The sequence below is a fragment of the Lithobates pipiens genome, unplaced genomic scaffold, assembly GCF_037356315.1.
Source record: "Lithobates pipiens isolate NorthernLeopardFrog02 unplaced genomic scaffold, aLitPip1_a1.2 Scaffold_16, whole genome shotgun sequence".
NCBI lineage: Eukaryota > Metazoa > Chordata > Amphibia > Anura > Ranidae > Lithobates > Lithobates pipiens.
Genome location: NW_027507748.1, coordinates 8,420,847 through 8,442,898, shown reverse-complemented (window position 1 = coordinate 8,442,898; position 22,052 = coordinate 8,420,847). Strand labels below are relative to the sequence as shown.

At 50.6% G+C, this 22,052-nt stretch overlaps 1 protein-coding gene across 2 annotated transcripts in view; it reads left to right on the top strand.

The window, feature by feature from the left end:
- The window catches only part of LOC143981580 (butyrophilin subfamily 2 member A2-like), a 64,783-nt gene that overhangs the window by 10,677 nt on the left and 32,054 nt on the right, over nt 1-22,052 (top strand). The window contains exons 3-4 of one of the 2 annotated variants that reach the window (XM_077479547.1): nt 936-981; nt 9,289-9,621. In XM_077479547.1, coding sequence (XP_077335673.1) covers nt 936-981; nt 9,289-9,621 — 379 coding nt within the window. The remainder of the gene's footprint in view (nt 1-935; nt 982-9,288; nt 9,622-22,052) is intronic. The other variant, XM_077479548.1, reaches the window with a different exon arrangement.

The window sequence follows — 22,052 nt, the reverse complement described above, 5'->3', positions numbered from 1 at the left end:
CGACTTCTTTACAACCACCCTGCAGGGCCGGGACAAGGGGTGGGCAGGAGGGGTGGCTGCCCCTGGTGTAATGGTTTATTGCAGGGGTAGGGGGCACCCTGACCCTAACCCTAAGGGAAAGGGGGGCGCAGTTTGGCATCTTTGCCATTTGTTTTGCTGCTCAGTCAGTGCTGAAAGCTATAGCCGGCAGCACTGATCAGTGTATAAAGTGAAAATATGGCGCTACTACCCTGGATTGTGAAAAAAGTCCTCAACCTGTGGTTCTCAACCTCAGTCCTCAAGTACCCCCAACGGCCCACATGTTCCTTGACTTTGCACAGCTGGTTTAAATCAATATCAATGACTTGGTATTGACAAAAACAAATATGTATAGCCAGCTAAAAAAAAAAAAAGCTAAAAAAAAAAAAAATATTGTGTGCCACACCCAATATTGAAAGAACCAAAGATAGAGAATCCCCTATATGGCGGACTTTTAAGGTACAGGATATTTATTATCCGAAATAAATTCAATAGATTTCAAATAGTTTATTGCAAAAGAAAAAACATGTCTAAATATTAAAAACATGAAATGTTTGAACATCTCTCAGAAAGTGAATATACACTGTAAATACAAAAAGATTGCTTTCTCACTCCCGACGCATTTCAGAGATTTTAAGTTCCTCCTTCCTCAGGGGTGACAATGTAAGAGAAACCTTATTATGAAGAGATATAACAGAACAATATATCAAAAAGTACATCAAAATAGACTATACATATATATGTATAGCTATATGTAGAGCTATATGTAGAGCTATATACAAAGAGGACAGAAGATCTACACCCACGACACCTTGTACCATGTAAAAATATAACAATAAGATCTGTTTATTTTTGCATAGTCTTTACTAAATATTTAATATCAATGTACTGACTACAATAACATGTTTGTGTTATAGATTGCGCTGATAATGTGCATAAATTCCCTGCGTGTTGAGCACTTGGGTAAGTGACACGTTTTTTTATTCATCAAAGTAGCAGATAGAGGGAGAACCAAAGGCACCACATTCTGTTGTTTGACAGCGGCGACAGAAGACCGGGCCACCGCCTCTAAAAGAGCTATAAGAAGGCGCGGTGGCCCGGCAGAAGAACCGAAGAGGGGGACAAGACCCCCGAAGATGGAAGACCCCCGGAGCTGTGCAATAAAATATTTTATCTCGTGTGTTGTGTTTTTTTTTTGGGTACTTTTATTTTACAGGTGAATGGGTAGGGGTACATTGTACCCCATACTCATTCACATAGGGTGGGGGGCCGGTATCCGGGGGCCCCCTTATTAAAGGGGGCTCCCGGATTCCGATAAGCCCCCCGCCCGCAGACCCCGACAACCAACGGCCAGGGTTGTCGGGAAGAGGCCCTTGTCCTCATCAACCCCCTTCCCCAAGGCACCCCCCATGTTGAGGGCACGCGGCCTGGTAAGGCTCAGGAGGGGGGGGCGCTCGCTCACCCCCCTTTCCTCGCCGGCCGTGTGGACTTTGGGGGGACCCCCACGCCGATTTTTTTCGGCGTTGGGGTTCCCCTTTAAGTACATACCAGGCGGCGGGGCCCGCGACGTCTCCGTCGCGGGCCCCGCCTACCTGGAGACGCGCTCGAAATGAGCAGAATTTTCTCCGGGTGGGAAAAGTCCGCTCATTTCGAAAGTACAGCGGACTGGCACACACACGGGCGGACTGTCCGCTCAAACCAAGTTTCAGCGGACAGTTTTACGGAAATTCCGTAAGACTTTGTTCGTCAGACTGTCCGCTGAAACTGTCCGCTGAAGCCCACACACGAGCGGACTGTCCGCTGAAACACTGTTCAGCGGACAAAGTTGGGCGAACAGTCCGCCCGTGTGTACGCGGCCTCAGGTGTGAATGGGAGCAGGTGTATTAAATTTGGTGTTATCGCTCTCAGTCTCTCACACTGGTCACTGGAAGTTCAACATGGCACCTCATGGCAAAGAAATCTCAGAGGATCTGAAAAAAATAATTGTTGCTCTACATAAAGATGGCCTAGGCTGTAAGAAGATTGCCAAGGCCCTGAAACTGAGCTGCAGCACGGTGGCCAAGACCATACAGAGGTATAACAGGACAGGTTCCACTCAGAACAGGCCTCGCCATGGTCCACCAAAGAAGTTGAGGTCACGTGCTCAGCATCATATCCAGAGGTTGTCTTTGGGAAATAGACGTGTGAGTGCTGCCAGCATTGCTGCAGAGGTTGAAGGGGTGAGGGTTCATCCTGTCAGTGCTCACACTGCATAAAATTGTTCTGCATGGCTGTCGTCCCAGAAGGAAGCCTCTTCTAAAGATGATGCACAAGTTAGACCGCAAACTGTTTGCTGAAGACAAGCAGACTAAGGACTTGGATTACTGGAACCACGTCCTGTGGTCTGATCAGACCAAGATAAATGTATTTGTTTCAGATGGTATCAAGCGTGTGTGGGGGCAACCAGATGAGGAGTACAAAGACAAGTGTGTTTTGCCTACAGTCAAGCATTGTGGTGGGAGTGTCATGGTCTGGTCTGGGGATGCATGAGTGCTTCCGGCACTGGGGAACTACAGTTTATTGAGGGAACCATGAATACCAACATGTACTGTGACATATTGAAGCGGAGCATGATCCCTTCCCTTCGGGGACTGGGCCACGGGCAGTATTCCAACATAATGACCCCAAACACACCTCCAAGATGACCACTGCCTTGCTGAGGGTAAAGGTGATGGACTGGCCAAGCATGTCTCCAGACCTAAACCCTATTGAGCATCTGTGGGACGTCCTCAAATGGAAGGTGGAGGAGCACAAGGTCTCTAACATCCACCAGCTCCGTGATGTTGTCATGGAGGAGGGGAAGAGGACTCCAGTGACAACCTGTGAAGCTCTGGGGAACTCCATGCCCAAGAGGGTTAAGGCAGTGCTGGAAAATAATGGTGGCCACACAATAGTTATACTTTGGGCCCAATATGAACATGTTCACTTAGGGGTGTACTCACTTTTGTTGCCAACAGTTTAGACATTTAATGGCTGTGTATTGAGTTATTTTGAAGGGACACATACCGGGTAGGAGTCTGAAATTACGAGGTCTGCCTCTCTTGTATCTCCAGCCCAAGCCCCACTGGAGGCGGAACAGATGGTGGCTAGGGTCAGGAGTAGGGATGAGCTTTGTGTTCGAGTCGAACATACGTTCGACTCGAACATCGGCTGTGCGCCCGTTCGGCGAATTCCGAACGTTGTGGGCCGTTTGCGCCAAATTCGTGTGGCGCTCATGGCCCACAATGCACTGCGCCATCGCAGTGCATTGCTGGCTCATGATTGGCCAAGCATGCACTGTGACCCTGCATGCTTGGCCAATCACAGCGCCGGCAGCGAGGAAAGGCATGATTGGCCACAGGCAGGATGCCTGTGGCCAATCATAGCTCAGGCTGTGTAGTACACATCCCACACTATATAAGGCCGCCAGCGTGGCGGCCTTGTGTAGTGTGTTGGCATCTGTAGGAGTTTGTGGGTGTTCTGTGTACCTTCAACACAGTATACACCGATCGTTATCAGCCGATTTTTTCATTCTTGCTCCTCTGTAGTGGTTGTTGTCTGCGTGCCCTGACCGCAGTATACACCTCTATATCCACCTATATAGCTAGCTATATTTCTCTTTTTTAATAGAGCTTGCAGTCAGCGGTAGGAGATTGTGCGTGCTGTCTGCGTGCTCTGAAACCAGTATACACCGCTATATTCATCTATATAGCTAGCTATCTTGCTCGTTTTAAATAGAGCTTGCAGTCAGTGGTAGGAGATTTTGCGTGCTGTCTGCGTGCTCTGAACCCAGTATACACCGCTATATCCACCTACATAGCTCTTCTCTAATTGAGCCATCTGCCATCTGCAGGAGTTAGTGGATGTTGTGTGTGCCTCCAGCACAATATACACTACCCAATTGCTGGTTTTCCCAACTCCCTTCAGGCCATTACCATGTCTGGAAGGCCAGCAAGGAGAGGCAGACAGGCGTAAGCCGATAAAAGAGGCCAAGCAGGCTCTGTGTCTAGAGACAACAGTGCTGGTCGTGGACACGGTGCATCGTCATCATCAGCACCTGGCCATGGGACACGCTTGTCCTTCTTTTCGGCAGCTGGACATGTTGAGCCACAACATGCCAACGACTTGGTAGAGTGGATGACCAAGCCCTCTTCATCCTCCTCCATCCTCTCTCACCCAGGCTCAGGGTTCTAGCAAAGCAGCTGCCAACGCATCGTCTTCCCTCCTCTCAATGTCATCATCAGTGACTCCTTCCCTAGACCCACCACGTCCTCCTGAGGAGTCTCCTGAACTCTTTGAGGTCAGTATTGGGTACATGCTCCAGGAGGATGCCCAGTGTTTTGTAGGCTCTGATGATGATACTCAGCTAGAGGAAGGCAGTAGTGTGAGCGCAGAGAGAGGGGATGCTCAAGAAGGACAGCAATCTGGCAGTCATGTTCCACAAGCTGCAGCATACTGCCAGGTTTGCTCCAGCGATGAAGAGGGAGGGGATGATGGGGGCACTGACTCCACCTGGGTGCCTGGTAGGAGAGGAGAGGAGGAGGCACATGTCCAACGAGGCAGGATGCCCTCCGGGGGCCAGCTTAGGGGCAGCACACCGACTGAATCACACCGCAGAGCTCCGCCTGTGCAGGGCGCTGCCTCTGCGCGTTATTCTAAAAGTTCTTTGGTGTGGGCCTTTTTTGAGACGAGTGCATCAGATCACATGGCTGCTATTTGCAACATATGTCTCAAGCGTATCTGGTGTGGCCAAAACATCAGCCGCTTGGGCACCACATGCTTGACCAGACATATGTTGACCTGCCATGCAGCTCGTTGGCAAGCGTACCTCAAAGACCCACACCAAAGGACAAAGCGGACCTCTCCTTGCTCCTCATCAGCTGGGATCTCCAACCCCACTAGACCTTCAGTCCTCTCTGAAACCTGCTCTGAGAGGAATGAAGGTGTAGAATTAGGTGTGTCACAGCCAAGTGCTTCTGGGCACTCTGCTAGCGGTACACCCACATCTGATTATAGCAGGCAAATGTCCCTGCCCCAGCTGCTGGACCGGCGAAAGAAGTTCACTCCCAGCCATCCACATGCCCAGCGGTTGAATGCTAGCTTGGCTAAATTGCTAGCACTTCAACTGCTGCCTTTTCAGTTGGTAGACTCGGCCCCCTTCCGTGAGTTTGTACAATGTGCGGTTCCTCAGTGGCAGGTCCCCAAACGCCACTTTTTCTCACAGAAGGCGATTCCGGCTCTCTACCGGCATGTGGAAGGCAATGTCCTTGCCTCGCTGGACAGGGCGGTCAGCGGTAAGGTGCATATTACTGCTGACTCATGGTCCAGCAGGCATGGACGGGGACGTTACCTGTCTTTCACGGCCCACTGGGTCACTCTTATGGCAGCTGGGAAGGATGCAGGACAAGGTGCAGTAGTGTTGGAAGTTGTTCCGCCACCACGCCTCCAAAATGCTACTATTGGTTGTGACACACCTCTCTCCTCCACCCCCTCCTCTTCTTCTTCCTCCATGGCCTCTTCCAGTGCTCTGTCCTCAGAACCAGCGGTGCTCCGTAGGCGTTCCAGGGGCTACGCAAGTACGCAGGCAAAACTATGCCATGCCGTGCTTGCGCTGGTTTGTTTGGGGGACAGGAGCCACACTGGGGCGGATGTTTTGTCAGCTCTGCAGGGGCAGGCCGAGAGGTGGTTGACGCCACCCCAGCTTAAGCCAGGAATAGTGGTTTGCGACAATGGCACCAACCTCCTCTCCGCCCTCCGATAGGGACAACTGACCCATGTGCCCTGTGTGGCTCACGTCCTTAACCTGGTGGTTCAGCGGTTCTTGGGCAGGTACCCGGGCTTACAAGATGTCCTGAAGCAGACCAGGAAAGTCTGTGTGCATTTCCGCCGATCATTTAATGCCTGTGCTCGGCTGGCTGAGCTCCAAAAGGAGTTGAACCTGCCCAAGAACCGCCTTATATGTGACATGCCCACCAGGTGGAACTCAACGTTGGTCATGCTGCAGCGGCTGCACACACAGCAGAGGGCCATCAATGAGTCCCTGTGCGACTACGGCACCAGGACAGGGTCAGGGGAGCTCGGTTTTTTCTCACCACTGTCCTGTCACCGTTTGAGGAGGCCACAAGGATGGTGAGCAGTGACAGTGCATGCATCAGTGACACTGTACCTCTTGTCCACCTCTTGGAGCATACACTGCGTGGAATAATGGACAGGGCACTTGAGGCAGAACAGAGGCAGGAAGAGAAGGACTTCCTTGCCTCTCAAGGCTCCCTTTATCCAGACAGTGTTCCTGCTGTGCCACCCATCACACAGGAAGAGGATGAGGAGGAGGAGGAGGAGGAGGAGGATGATTGTGTCAGCATGGAGGTGGAGGCTGGCACTCAGCATCAGCAGCAGCAGCAGTCTTGTAGGGATGATTTACAGTCCCAAAAAACCTGTGGACTTGTACGTGGCTGGGAGGAGGTAGCTGCGGATCATGTTGTCCTTAGTGACCCAGAGGACTCCGGACCGAATGCCTCAGCTAACCTACGCTGCATGGCCTCCCTGTTCCTGCAAAGCCTGCGGAAGGATCCTCGTATTCTTCGGATCAAGGAGAGGGACTATTACTGGCTGGCCACTCTCCTTGATCCATGGTACAAGGGTAAGGTTGCTGACCTTATCTTGTCATCGCAGAGGGAGCAGAGGATGAGACATCTCCGGGAGGCCTTTTAGAAAGGTCTGTGCAACGCATTCCCAGAGACTGGGAGGTTACAAACTCCTGGTCCTGGACAATGTGTTGCTGAGGTTTCGGTCAGTCACAGAAGGAGTGGTGGAGAAGGTGGCCATCTGACCAATGCAATCAGACAATTTTTTAGCCCGCAGCCCAAGGTATGATTGGTTCCAGCAACCATCGCCAGCGTCTGATTTACATGGTGCAGGAATACCTAGGGGCAAGATCAGACTTGGACACCTTTCCCACCGAAAATCCTCTGGGTTACTGGGTCTTGAGGATGGATTACTGGCCAGAGCTTGCACAGTATGCAATTGAGCTACTGGCCTGTCCTGCATCCAGCGTTCTTTTGGAACGCACATTCAGTGCTGCTGGAGGCTTTGTAACTGATCACAGGGTGCGCCTGTCCACCGACTCGGTTGATTGACTGACCTTCATAAAAATGGATCACCACCAGCTACCAAGCACCTGAAGCTGATGTAACTGAATCATTTTTTTTTAAATGTCACATCCCTTCAAGACTGCCTATGCTGATGCTGAGTGACTGTCCTGTTATGTTGACTGTCTATCCTCTTCTTCCTCCGCTGATATGTTGGAAGAACATTTTTGGTTCTGGGTGATGCCACCAGCCCAATTTTTCAGCCCCTGTTTAATAGGGGCATGTAATTAAAATTTTTGATGCAATGATTTGCAACAGGGCTCATTCCTGCACTACAAATATAGTATATGGGAGAGGTTGCAGTGTCGTGGCACCAGCACCAGTGCCACCAGCCCAATTTTTCAGCCCCTGTTTAACAGGGGCATGTAATTACAATTTTTGATGCAATACTTTGCAGCAGGGCTCATTCCCGCACTCAAACTAGAGTTTCTGTGATTTGTTGCAGTGTTGTGGCACCAGTGCGTAAGGCCCAATTTTTCAGCTTCTGTTTAACAGGGGCATGTAATTACAATTCTTGATATAATATTTCACAGCAGGGCCCGTTCCTGTGCCCACCGAGAGTAACTGTGAGAACTTATAGTGTTGTGGCACCAGCACCACTACCACCAAAGGCCCAATTTTTCTACCACTGTTCAACAATGGCATGTAATTACAATTCTTGATATAATATTTCACAGCAGGGCATTCCAGCGCCCACCAAGAGTCACTCTGAGGGCTTACAGTGTTGTGGCAACACCAACACCTTAGGCCCCCATTTCCTACTGACCTGCCCGCTCATCCAGCCATGGCCAGTGGCTTAGCCCCCCTTCTGTCCACCCCCCTCGGCTGGGGGGACTGTAACTGTCGAAGGCCCAGCCCCTGTGGTCCCCTTCACCGCCTTGTCATGGGCCTGCCTGCCTCCTGCACGTCTGTCCCCCCCCCCCCCCGTGGCTCGTGTAGAGCCTCCGGGGGAACTGCCACCACGGCAGCTCTGGACCCACCGGCCACCCTCCTGTCCGAGTTCGTCCCAGCTGGGTGCCTGACCCCCAGTCCCTTCGCCCCCCCCCCCCCCCGGGTCGTGTAGAGCTGCAGGGGGTATGGCAGATGCAGACTGACCTCAAAGCAATTCCGAGGAAGCAGCGCCATGTTGGCCCGTGGCCCCGCACACAGCCCACGGCATAGGGGCTGCCTAGGCCCGGCCATGGGTGAATATAAGCTCCGCTTTGCTGGGGGGGTGGATTGCTCTTCCCTCGGTGTGCTGGTCACCCTGGATGTCCCCCGACTGTCCCTGGCGAGTATCTGGATGGCGGCCTAGACACTCTGCCACACGCCGCCTCACCGACTCCCCCCGCACGTCCTCCATCTTCCGCTATTACTGCCGTGACCTGGCTCTGCAGCCAGTCAGGCCTTCTGGACACCGCCGCCTCCTGCAAACTGGCCATCAAGTCCCTGAAATCCTCCATCGCTTGTTCGTAGTACAAGAAACGAGAAGCAGTGGAAAAACTGCCTCCTCATGTGCTCCTTCGCACGGTCTGCCCACACTCGGCTCCTCTCCCCCTTTTAGCTTGCCGCTCCCCCAGGCTCTTGTCCCGCCCCCTTTCTCTGCCTACCATACACCTCTTCCTTGACGTGTGTCACTAGACACACTGTCATGGCCGGACCTCCGCTACGCTTCCGTCCTGTCCACTGCCGCGCCGGTCCGCTCTTTATCTGCTCTTAACTACATCACCAACCACTCGGTGTCCACCACCCCCCTCTGCTAATTCCTCCAACTGGCTTCCCTTCACCTCAGCCCTGAGCTACATCACCAACTACTCAGTGGTTGTCCTTGTTTTATATGTGATTTATGTGTCATTTTTTGGCTCAGGTACTAAGTTTAGTTCAAATTAAACAACATTGAAAATGATCATACATACAGTAAACTCATTCAATGGCTGGCTCCTTTAATTTCCCAGGACTCAGACTTCTGCAACCGCCCGGAATCACACATGTGTAGATTTTCTTAGTATTATAAATGAAATTACTCATATTTTACACATTGTAACAAATGGAGATGATGTGAAAGTAATGCGGCTGATTGTACAAAGCATTTCTTTTCAGCTCATTTTTCTGCTCTCCTCCACAGATAAGACTGAAGTGGTTGCTTCCCTCTATGGCACTGTCACCCTCCGGTGTTGGTTTCCCTTTATACATGGGTCAGAAGGTCTGTCGGTGGTCTGGGAGAAGATTGATCAGGATGGGAGAGGATTGATTGCACACAAGTTTAAGAATGATCAGGACAATCACAAGGAAAAGGATATACGCTACACGGGACGCACGGAATTGTCCAAAGATTTCTCTCAGGGAACGGTGGACCTGACAATCCAGGAGGTCACCTTCCATGATGAAGGGACATATTACTGCAGAGCAGCCAATAGAAGAGACCATGGGGACAAGGAGGTGGAATTAACCATAGACAGTAAGTTCTGCTCCACCCAGGCCTAAAATATGCAGTTTTTCTGGCTCCTTGTATGTTATGTATGGCTGATGATAGTGGACCCACCACACAGCTTGCATGCATGATGGTTGTGTCTGTGAAATATTCTGTGTGTAACTCATAATATGCTTATTGTATTATAAGATCTTTTTATTTACCTTAGAGAGCTGGACATTCCTGATAAGAGTGGATATGAACCCTAAGCCTATACCTTCTGTGGTGCTTAATTTATTGCTGACCACAATATATATGTAGCACTAACCCTTGAAGGAGCTGCTGGTTATTTTTGGGCTTACCGTTACCTTCCGTTCTCCTTGTTGCCGTCTAGGGGATGTCCCGGTGTAGGTGGCCCAGTAACTTGAGACTGACAATAGATCCCCTTGAATGGATTTTATTTGCAAAACTCAAACCATTGAACAGTCTTTCAACTTGGGATCAGAGGGTTGGAAAAAGGAAGTTCAGGTTCTCTCAATGTCAAAGTCCAAAAACATTAGAGAACTTGCTTACTGACTGCATCCAGAGAATAGCCAATCACAGCTGGATGATCACCCAGGTTGGACAGTCCCTCTCTCACAAGGCCTAGCATCCAACCAGGTGCATTACTCAGGAACAAAGTCTTTGTCACAGATGTAGAACACGGAGGGAGACGAAGCTGTAGAACACTTGTAGGATATCTGTATCTTTCAGCCCACTTGGCGATATCCACAAGACCGGATTCTCTTGGTTACTTCAGCCGTTCCAGGCTCTTGTTAAGAGAACCAACCGGTACGGTCGTGTGTACGCGGCATTAGATCACCTCTATGGCCTAGGAGGACTGGAGCAACGTCATGACGTCGCTTCCAGTCCAGGCTGAAAATATATTTTTTTTTTTAAAGCAAAAGAGCACTTTTTTTTTTTGATCTTTAAAAGCAAAAAGGTAAAAAAGAGATTTGTATTTATTTTTTTGAATCCAGATCACTCAATAAAGAGGACCTGTCATCCTTATTTCTATTGCAAGGGATGTTTACATTCCTTGTAATATGAATAAAAATGATCAAAAAAAAAGAAAAAATTAAAGGGACAGTATAAAAATAAAAAGTAAAATAAATAAGAAAAAAAAAATCGCATATATGAAATGGGATTCCCACCACACGTGTGAGGTATCGCCATGAACGTTAGAGCGAGAACAATAATTCTAGCACTAGACCTCCTCTGTAGCTCTAAATAAGTAACCTGTGAAGGCATTTAACCAGTTCCCTACCAGCGCACACCGATGTATTTCGGCAGAATGGCACGGGCAGGCATATTGGCGTACAGGTACGTCCAATCTTCAATGCCGCCCTGCCATCACGAGCACGCCGCCGGCAGGGCGCGCTCGCATGCCAGTCGGGACCCCCGTGAGTCTGGTTGCGGGTCCCGCGGACTCGATCGCTGCAGGCATACCCACGATCGTCTCACGGGGCGGCTGAATGGAGAAATGCTGTTGTAAACAGCATCTCCCCATTCTGCCTAGCAACTAGTGACGCTGATCTCTGCTCCAAGTGATTGGAGCAGAGATCAGTGTTCACTAAATGAAAGCCCAGCCCCCCCACAGTTAGTAATGCTGCGTACACACGATCAAACAATCGGGTGGAAAAGTCCGGCAAACTCAAGTCCGATGGACAATCCCCCCTGTGTGTAGCCTCCGGCGTACTTTTCTGACCCGAAAGTACGGCAGACTTAGAAAGTAGTTTTTCACTCCAATCTTCCCACCAGACTTGCATTTCGGCGGACAATCCGGTTGTGCTTATGCCAGTCCGCCTGGAGAAAAGTCCGCTCATATCGAGCGGGTCTCCAGGTAGGCGGGGCCCATGAAGGAGACGTCGCTGACCCCGCCACCTGGTATGGACTTAAAGGGGAACCCAACGCCCCCCCAGGTCCACATCAGACCCTTGTCCGAGCACGCTACCCGGCCGGCCAGGAAAGGGGGGGACGAGCGAGCGCCCCCCCGAGCCGTACCAGGCCACGTCCCCTCAACATGGGGGGTGCCTTGGGGAAGGGGGGGCCGCGTGGCTCCCCCACCCCAAAGTACCTTGTCCCCATGTTGATGAGGACAAGGGCCTCTTCCCGACAACCCGGCGGGTGGGGGGCTTATCGGAATCCGTGAGCCCCCATTTAATAAGGGGGCCCCCGGATACCGGCCCCCCACCCTATGTGAATGAGTATGGGGTACAATGTAACCCTACCCATTCACCTGTGAAAAAAAGTACCAAAAAAAACACAACACAGGGTAAAAATTGTTTATTGCACAGCTCCGGGGGTCTTCCGTCTTCGGGGGTCTTCTCGCCGGACTCCTCCGCTATCTTCTGCTAGCTCTTTTACTAGCGGAGGAGCCCGGCTTTCTTCCTCGCCGCCGGCCTCTTCTTCCGCCTTTGGGGGTCTTGTCCCCCTCTTCGGTCTTCTGTCGTCGTCGTCATCGCCGCCGCCTTCTGTTCTTCTCTTCAGATGTTGACTTGTCGCTCCCTCCGCTCACAATGACGGGGACCGGACACGCGGCGACTTATATAGGGACATCACCGGATGATGTCCCCGCCCATTATGGTGTCACAGTCCCAGAGGACGTGGAGACTGTGACATCATAATAGGCGGGGACATCATCCGGTGATGTCCCTATATAAGTCGCCGCACGTACGGTCCCCGTCATTGTGAGCGGAGGGAGCGACGAGTCAACATCTGAAGAGAAGAACAGAAGGCGGCGGCGACGACGACTATGACAGAAGACCGGGCAGAAGAACCGAAGAGGGGGACAAGACCCCCGAAGTCGGAAGAAGAGGCCGGCGCAAGGAAGAAAGCCGGGCTCCTCCGCTAGTAAAAGAGCTAGCAGAAGATAGCGGAGGAGTCCGGCGAGAAGACCCCCGAAGACAAAAGACCCCCGGAGCTGTGCAATAAACAATTTTTACCCTGAGTTGTGTTTTTTTTTTGTACTTTTTTTCACAGGTGAATGGGTAGGGGTACATTGTACCCCATACTCATTCACATAGGGTGGGGGGCCGGTATCCGGGGGCCCCCTTATTAAAGGGGGCTCACGGATTCTGATAAGCCCCCCGCCCGCAGACCCCGACAGCCAAAGGCCAGGGTTGTCGGGAAGAGGCCCTTGTCCTCATCAACATGGGGACAAGATGTTTTGGGGTGGGGGGTCCGCGCGGCCCCCCCTTCCCTAAGGTGCCCCCCCATGTTGAGGGCACGCGGCCTGGTACGGCTCAGGAGGGGGGCGCACTCGCCCCCCCCTTTCCTGGCCAGCCGGGTAGCGTGCTCGGACAAGGGTCTGGTGTGGACCTGGGGGGACCCCCACGCCGATTTTTTTCGACGTTGGGTTCCCCTTTAACTCCATACCAGGTGGCGGGGTCAGCGATGTCTCCTTCGCAGGCCCCGCCTACCTGGAGACCCGCTCGAATTGAGCGGACTTTCCTCCGCGTGTGTGGGCGAATTGCTATTTATTTTTAATTTTTTACCAAAAATATGTAGAAGAATACGTATCGGCCTAAACTGAGGGAAAAAATATGTTTTTCTATATATTTTTGGGGGATATTTATTATAACAAAAAGTAAAAAATAATGCGTTTTTTTCAAAATTGTCGCTCTATTTTTGTTTATAGCGCTAAAAATAAAAACCGCAGAGGTGATCGAATACCACCAAAAGAAATCTCTGTTTGTGGGAAAAAAAGGACGTCAATTTTGTTTGGGAGCCACGTCGCACGATCGCGGAATTGTCAGTTAAAGGGACGCAGTGCCGCATCGCAAAAAGTGGTCTGGTCTTTGACCAGCAAAATGGTCCGGTCTGTAAGTGGTTAAAGAGTTGCCTATGGAGATTTTTAAGTACTGTAGTTTGTCATTATTTCACATGCAATTTTAAAGCGTGACATGTTAGGTATGTATTTAACTCGACGTAACATCATCTTTGACATTATAAAAAAAATATTGGGGTATATGTTGTTGTTTTTTTTGTTAGTTTTTTTTTCAGTCAAATGTATTTTTCTCAAAAAAATTGCATTTGAAAAATTGCTGCACAAATACTGTGACATAAAAAATTGCAAAAATCAATCACCCCTTTATTCCCTAGGGTCTCTGCTTAAAAACAAAAAAAAGTATAATGTTTGGGGGTTATAAGTAGAGAGGCACTGAAATTTTTGCTGCTGAAACATATCGGGCAAAAATGGTTTTATTGCCAAGTTGCCGATAAGAGAAAAAGGTGGTGAAAAGACACGAGATTTTGCCACTTTTTTTTTTTTAAAAGCACTGTGTAAACTGTTGCTGCTATACAGGGCTGCTGTTAGAAATCATGGGGCCCCATACAGCCTACCTGACGGGGCCCCATTGACCCCGCCCACAACCCACCCTGGCTCCGCCCATAACCCCACCCCTGCCTCCACGCTGTCAGGGTGGGGGGGAGGGGGGTGTCTTGAGGCAGGAGCTGGAACATTTACGGTAACATTTACAGCACCCCACCAATCATAACTGCATCTGAATGGGAGAGATGTCAGTGTTTTGACATCTGTGCCCATTCAGTTTGTGTCTTCATACGGAGCTTTCAATCAGGTCTGCATGAAAAAGGACCTAATTGCAAAGCTTGGGTGAAAGGTTATGAAAGGGGAGTGGTTTGAGGGTGGTAAAAATGCAGCTTGGCTATGTGTTTTTACTGTCCCTTCCCCCATCACATGTGTAAAAGTAGCATCTCACTATGTGCACATGGTCATTATCATCATGATGATCAGAGCATAGCAGGTGCTGTGTGGCTCTGTCAGTGTAACATGACTGTGTGGTGCTGACTTTGTTATGGCTGTGCTGAGTTATAGTCTGTAACACACAGTACAGTCATATATCAGGAAAGTCAGCACCACACAGTCATGTTACACTGACAGAGCCATACAGCACCTACTGTGCCCTGATCATCATAATGATAATAACCATGAGCACACAGAGTCTAGGGACTGCACATGCTACAATAGTGTGACCTGTCAGTGTGTGTGTGTGTGTGTGTGTGCAGGGGACTGCTTGCCTGTGCACCACTGCCATTGTCCAGATTACTGCTGCTGCTCTGTCTGTCTCAGCCGTCCCAGTGATAAGTCCCTCAAGCTGCAGAACTTACTGGATGAAGGGAGCCGTATAACAGTAATATCCATCCGCCGGGGAGGCATACAGTGAGCAGGAAGAACTTTAGTTTGTGCAGGTATACTGAGAGCAGCATGCGGCACAGCATTGTATCCCTGCACCCGAAAATGGAAAAAAAGTCCCTCTTCTGCTTTCACCTCCTGGGCCCCTCTGGTAACCTGATGGGGCCCAGGAAATGAATATATATTCCTTATATATGTTAGTAATCAAGTGGGTGCAGGTTAATATAGTGGTTTCGTTTTTTTTTTTTTTTTTTTTTAGCTAGAAGTTAAAAGCTGCTCGGCCCCCCCTGCTGGCTGGGCCCGGTACAACAGGGCTGGTTGTACTGCCCTATCAGCGGCCCTGCTGCTATATACAATGCCGTGAAAAAGTATTTGTCCCCCTTTCTGATTTTTTTTGTATTTTTTTTTTTTGCATATTTGTCACACTTAAATGACTCAGAACATCAAACAAACTGTATTATTACACAAAGATAACCCGAGTAAATACAAAATGCAGTTCTTAAATGATGGTTTCATTTATTAAGGCAAAAAAGCTGTCCAAACCTGCCTGGATTTATGTGAAAAAGTAATTGCACCCCTCAACCTAATAACTGGTTGTGCCACCCTTGGCGGCAACAACTGCAATCAGGCGTTTGCCATAACTGGCAATGAGTCTTTCACGTCGCTGTGGAACAATTTTGGCACACTCTTCTTTGCAGAATTGTTTTATTTCAGTCACATTGGAGGGTTTTCCAGCATGAAGGCCCTGTTTAAGGTCATGCCCAGGGGAGGGCTGGCAGCCCTAGGCCAGGGGGGCAAGTCCAGTCAAGTGGCCCATATAACCGGTGGTGGCAAAGTGATGGATAGGGAAAACAGACTAAGGTTTTCCATGATCACAAAGGTGGGGGGGAGGGTCAGGGAGGACAATGTGGCCCCCCAGGGCCGTGGAGGACTTGTACCACCATAGCCTCCAAGAACTAAAGTGCAAACAAGTCCTTGTATGAATCCCTCAGAGCTGAGGACCTGACCCCCCCCCCAGACCAACCTGTGAGGGACTACAAGTCCAAGCACTACCGCCTGAGATTTAAGGATTTGACCCCCCCAACTAGTGAAGGACTACAAGTCCCAGCATGAAACCCTGAGATCTAAGGATGTGTCCCCTTAGGTCCTGAGCTCTGAGGGGTTCCTGTAGCCTTTTACTTTTGGGATATCACATCCCCAAAAGTAAAGGACTACAAGTCCCAGCATGACCCCTGGCTGAGATTTAAGGATGTGATCTCCTCCTCTGCTACCAGCTCATTCTCCCATGACACATATGCTCCACATTACACATATGTTCTAATTCATTCACTGCTCCCTCACCTCAGGCAGAGGTGCTTCTGTCAGTCAGTGACCGTTCCCTTCCCTCAGGCAGGCTCCGAGGCGCATGCCGCCGCACAGGAGAAGATAGAGGGAGGAGGTGAGTGGATAAAACACTAATAGGCGTGGTGGAGGTGGAAGATCCTTTCCTCCTGGGGACTGTGACATCACTGGTTGCTAGATGCCAGTCAATCCTAGCAACCCCTGCAGATGATAGCGGCCAGCAGTGGAACAAACGCATCTTGGCCAGCAGAGTCACTTTGTGAGTAAAGCTATGCCACACAGAGACACCGCTCCACATTTCCCTGCACAGCGAGAGAGAGACCCTGCTCCACATTTCCCTGTACCTGATTAGAGCCATAGGCTCTAATAGGCTTCAAAATAGGGTGGACTCAGAGCACAGAGCATTGCACTTGGAGCCCACCCAGGTGTATTAGAAAAGCAAATGAATATTTGCTTTTTTTTTTAACACTGAATCGGCTCTCCACCAATCAGGATAGCGCAGGTCTAATACCCATCACCTGATTGGCTGGAAGGTCAGGCGCTCCTATTGGACATCTAGCAGGAGGAAGCATGGAGGACACAGGAGCCACTGCCTGACCCTTTGCCCGTCCCACAGCTCACCCCCGTCATCTGCTGCCTGACCCGCCACCAAGATGCGGTAAGTGGCAGTCAGAAAGCGAGCGGGCAGAGGTTGTGCTGGTTAAATGCTGCTGGGGGGTCGATGCGGCTGCATTTGATGGGCACAGTGTGATTGCATTTGATGGGCACAGTGAGGCTGCCTTTGATGGGCACAATGTGGCTGCAATTGATGGGCACAACGAGGCTGTATTTGATGGGCACAGTTTTGTTGCATTTGATGGGCACAGTGAGGCTGCATTTGATGGGCACAGTGAGGCTGCATTTGATGGGCACAGTGAGGCTTCAATTAATGGGCACAATGTGGCTGCAATTGATGGGCACAATGTGGCTGCAATTGATGGGCAAAATGAGGCTGCATTTGGGCACAGGGTGGATGCATTTAATGGGCACAATGTGGCTCCATTTGATGGGCATAGTGAGGTTGCATTTGGTGGGCAAAGGGAGGTTGCATTTGGTGGGCACAGTGAGGTTACATTTGTGGGCACAGTGTGGTTGCAATTGATGGGCACAGTGAGGCTGCAATTGATGGGCATAGTGAGGCTGCAATTGATGGGCACAATGAGGCTGAATTTGGGCACAGCGAGGTTACATTTGGTGGGCACAGTGAGGTTGCATTTGGTGGGCACAGTGTGGCTGCATTTGGTGGGCACAGTGTGGCTGCATTTGGTGGGCACAGTGTGGCTGCATTTGGTGGGCACAGTGAGGTTACATTTGCTGGGCACAGTGAGGTTACATTTGGTGGGTACAGTGAGGTTGCATTTCATGGGCACAGTAAAGGTTACATTTGGTGGGCACAGTGAGGTTACATTTGGTGGGCACAGTGTGGCTGCATTTGGTTGGCACAGTGAAGTTACATTTGGTGTGCTAAATTAAGGTTGCATTTGGTGAGCACAGTGAGGTTACATTTGTGGGCACAGTGTGGCTGCATTTGGTGGGCACAGTGAGGTTGCATTTGGTGGGCACAGTGAGGTTGCATTTGGTGGGCACAGTGAGGCTGAATTTGGTGGGCATAGTGTGGCTGCATTTGGTGGGCACAGTGAGGTTGCATTTGGTGGGCACAGTGAGGTTGCATTTGGTGGACACAGTGTGGCTGCATTTTGTGGGCACAGTGAGGTTACATATGTTGTCACAGTGTGGCTGCATTTGGTGGGCACAGTGAGGTTACATTTGGTGGGCACAGTGAGGTTACATTTGGTGGGCACAGTGTGGCTGCATTTTTTGGGCACAGTGAGGTTACATATGTTGGTCACAGTGTGGCTGCATATGGTGGGCACAGTGAGGCTGAATTTGGTGGGCATAGTGTGGCTGCATTTGGTGGGCACAGTGAGGTTGCATTTGGTGGGCACAGCGAGGTTGCATTTTGGTGGGCACAGTGAGGTTGCATTTGGTGGACACAGTGTGGCTGCATTTTGTGGGCACAGTGAGGTTACATATGTTGGTCACAGTGTGGCTGCATTTGGTGGGCACAGTGAGGTTGCATTTGGTGGGCACAGTGAGGTTACATTTGGTGGGCACAGTGTGGCTGCATTTGGTGGGCACAGTGTGGCTGCATTTGGTGGGCACAGTGTGGCTGCATTTGGTGGGCACAGTGAGGTTACATTTGCTGGGCACAGTGAGGTTACATTTGGTGGGTACAGTGAGGTTGCATTTCATGGGCACAGTGAGGTTGCATTTCATGGGCACAGTAAAGGTTACATTTGGTGGGCACAGTGAGGTTACATTTGGTTGGCACAGTGTGGCTGCATTTGGTTGGCACAGTAAAGGTTACATTTGGTGGGCACAGTGAGGTTACATTTGGTGGGTACAGTGAGGTTGCATTTCATGGGCACAGTGAGGTTGCATTTCATGGGCACAGTGAGGTTGCATTTCATGGGCACAGTAAAGGTTACATTTGGTGAGCACAGTGAGGTTACATTTGTGGGCACAGTGAGGTTGCATTTGGTGGGCACAGTGAGGCTGCATTTGGTGGTCACAGTGAGGCTGCATTTGGTGGGAACTTTGTGGCTGCATTTGGTGGGCATAGTGTGGCTGCATTTGGTGGGCACAGTGAGGTTTCATTTGGTGGGCACAGTGAGGTTGCATTTGGTGGGCACAGTGAGGTTGCATTTGGTGGACACAGTGTGGCTGCATTTTGTGGGCACAGTGAGGTTACATATGTTGGTCACAGTGTGGCTGCATTTGGTGGGCACAGTGAGGTTACATTTGGTTGGCACAGTGAAGTTACATTTGGCGTGCTAAATTAAGGTTGCATTTGGTGAGCACAGTGAGGTTACATTTGTGGGCACAGTGTGGCTGCATTTGGTGGGCACAGTGAGGTTGCATTTGGTGGGCACAGTGAGGTTGCATTTGGTGGGCACAGTGAGGCTGAATTTGGTGGGCATAGTGTGGCTGCATTTGGTGGGCACAGTGAGGTTGCATTTGGTGGGCACAGTGAGGTTGCATTTGGTGGACACAGTGTGGCTGCATTTTGTGGGCACAGTGAGGTTACATATGTTGGTCACAGTGTGGCTGCATTTGGTGGGCACAGTGAGGTTACATTTGGTGGGCACAGTGAGGTTACATTTGGTGGGCACAGTGTGGCTGCATTTTTTGGGCACAGTGAGGTTACATATGTTGGTCACAGTGTGGCTGCATTTGGTGGGCACAGTGAGGCTGAATTTGGTGGGCATAGTGTGGCTGCATTTGGTGGGCACAGTGAGGTTGCATTTGGTGGGCACAGCGAGGTTGCATTTTGGTGGGCACAGTGAGGTTGCATTTTGTGGACACAGTGTGGCTGCATTTTGTGGGCACAGTGAGGTTACATATGTTGGTCACAGTGTGGCTGCATTTGGTGGGCACAGTGAGGTTGCATTTGGTGGGCACAGTGAGGTTACATTTGGTGGGCACAGTGTGGCTGCATTTGGTGGGCACAGTGTGGCTGCATTTGGTGGGCACAGTGAGGTTACATTTGCTGGGCACAGTGAGGTTACATTTGGTGGGTACAGTGAGGTTGCATTTCATGGGCACAGTGAGGTTGCATTTCATGGGCACAGTAAAGGTTACATTTGGTGGGCACAGTGAGGTTACATTTGGTGGGCACAGTGTGGCTGCATTTGGTTGGCACAGTAAAGGTTACATTTGGTGGGCACAGTGAGGTTACATTTGGTGGGCACAGTGTGGCTGCATTTGGTTGGCACAGTGAAGTTACATTTGGCGTGCTAAAATAAGGTTGCATTTGGTGAGCACAGTGAGGTTACATTTGTGGGCACAGTGAGGTTGCATTTGGTGGGCACAGTGAGGCTGCATTTGGTGGTCACAGTGAGGCTGCATTTGGTGGGAACTTTGTGGCTGCATTTGGTGGGCATAGTGTGGCTGCATTTGGTGGGCACAGTGAGGTTTCATTTGGTGGGCACAGTGAGGTTGCATTTGGTGGGCACAGTGAGGTTGCATTTGGTGGACACAGTGTGGCTGCATTTTGTGGGCACAGTGAGGTTACATATGTTGGTCACAGTGTGGCTGCATTTGGTGGGCACAGTGAGGTTACATTTGGTTGGCACAGTGAAGTTACATTTGGCGTGCTAAATTAAGGTTGCATTTGGTGAGCACAGTGAGGTTACATTTGTGGGCACAGTGTGGCTGCATTTGGTGGGCACAGTGAGGTTGCATTTGTTGGGCACAGTGAGGTTGCATTTGGTGGGCACAGTGAGGCTGAATTTGGTGGGCATAGTGTGGCTGCATTTGGTGGGCACAGTGAGGTTGCATTTGGTGGGCACAGTGAGGTTGCATTTGGTGGGCACAGTGAGGTTGCATTTGGTGGACACAGTGTGGCTGCATTTTGTGGGCACAGTGAGGTTACATATGTTGGTCACAGTGTGGCTGCATTTGGTGGGCACAGTGAGGTTACATTTGGTGGGCACAGTGAGGTTACATTTGGTGGGCACAGTGTGGCTGCATTTGGTGGGCACAGTGAGGTTACATTTGGTGGGCACAGTGTGGCTGCATTTTTTGGGCACAGTGAGGTTACATATGTTGGTCACAGTGTGGCTGCATTTGGTGGGCACAGTGAGGTTACATATGGTGGGCACAGTGTGGCTGCATTTGGTGGGCACAGTGAGGTTACATTTGGTGGGCACAGTGAGGTTACATTTGGTGGGCACAGTGAGGTTACATTTGGTGGGCACAGTCTGGCTGCATTTTGTGGGCACAGTGAGGTTACATTTGGTGGGCACAGTGTGGCTGCATTTGGTGGGCACAGTGAGGTTACATTTGGTGGGCACAGTGAGGTTACATTTGGTGGGCACAGTGAGGTTACATTTGGTGGGCACAGTGTGGCTGCATTTGGTGGGCACAGTGAGGTTACATTTGGTGGGCACAGTGAGGTTACATTTGGTGGGCACAGTGAGGTTACATTTGGTGGGCACAGTGAGGTTACATTTGGTGGGCACAGTGGGGCTGCATTTGGTGGGCACAGTGAGGTTACATTTGGTGGGCACAGTGAGGTTACATTTGGTGGGCACAGTGAGGTTACATTTGGTGGGCACAGTGAAGTTGCATTTGGTGGGCACAGTGAAGTTGCATTTGGTGGGCACAGTGAAGTTGCATTTGGTGGGCACAGTGAAGTTGCATTTGGTGGGCACAGTGAAGTTGCATTTGGTGGGCACAGTGTGGCTGCATGTGACGGGGGGGGGGGGGGACATGAAGGAAGACAGTGAGATCAGAAACACTGCAGCACACCAGTGTGAGTCACATCATAGGACCAGCTACTGCACAGCTGCTGAAAGAAACTTCCTTATCTGCAGAGAGGGGGAGAGACTGGCCATAGCTCACTTACTTGGAATGAAGGACCCAGCATGAGGCTCAGTCATCACAGCTTCCACAGCGTCCCATAGAAAGCACTGTCTGCTCTTTTTAAATGTTCCCGCCCACACATCCTATTCAGACTCAGCACATAGGCTGTGGGCGGGCACAGAGAGAGAGGGGGCTGGAGGGGGTGGAGCGGATCCACCCTCTTCCATTCGGCTGTGCTCGCAAAGGACACAGACTGTCAGCTCAGAAGCCGGGGACAGCACTGTGACAGGACAGACGTCCGCTCACAGCACAAACGTTCCTGCGCTTCTGGGCTGTTATCCAGCCCTGTCAGCCTCCCTCCGAGCAGTAACATGTGTGGCCAACTGCTGAACTGCACATCATGTGCACTTCCCAGCTCAGCTGGCAGCACATCAGCCTTTTTATAGCGAATCAGAGCAGCCCAGGGGGAAAATGCATCCCTGCCCCCCAGCCCATCCCGCCCCAGGTCATGCCACAGCATCCCAATGGGATTTAAGTC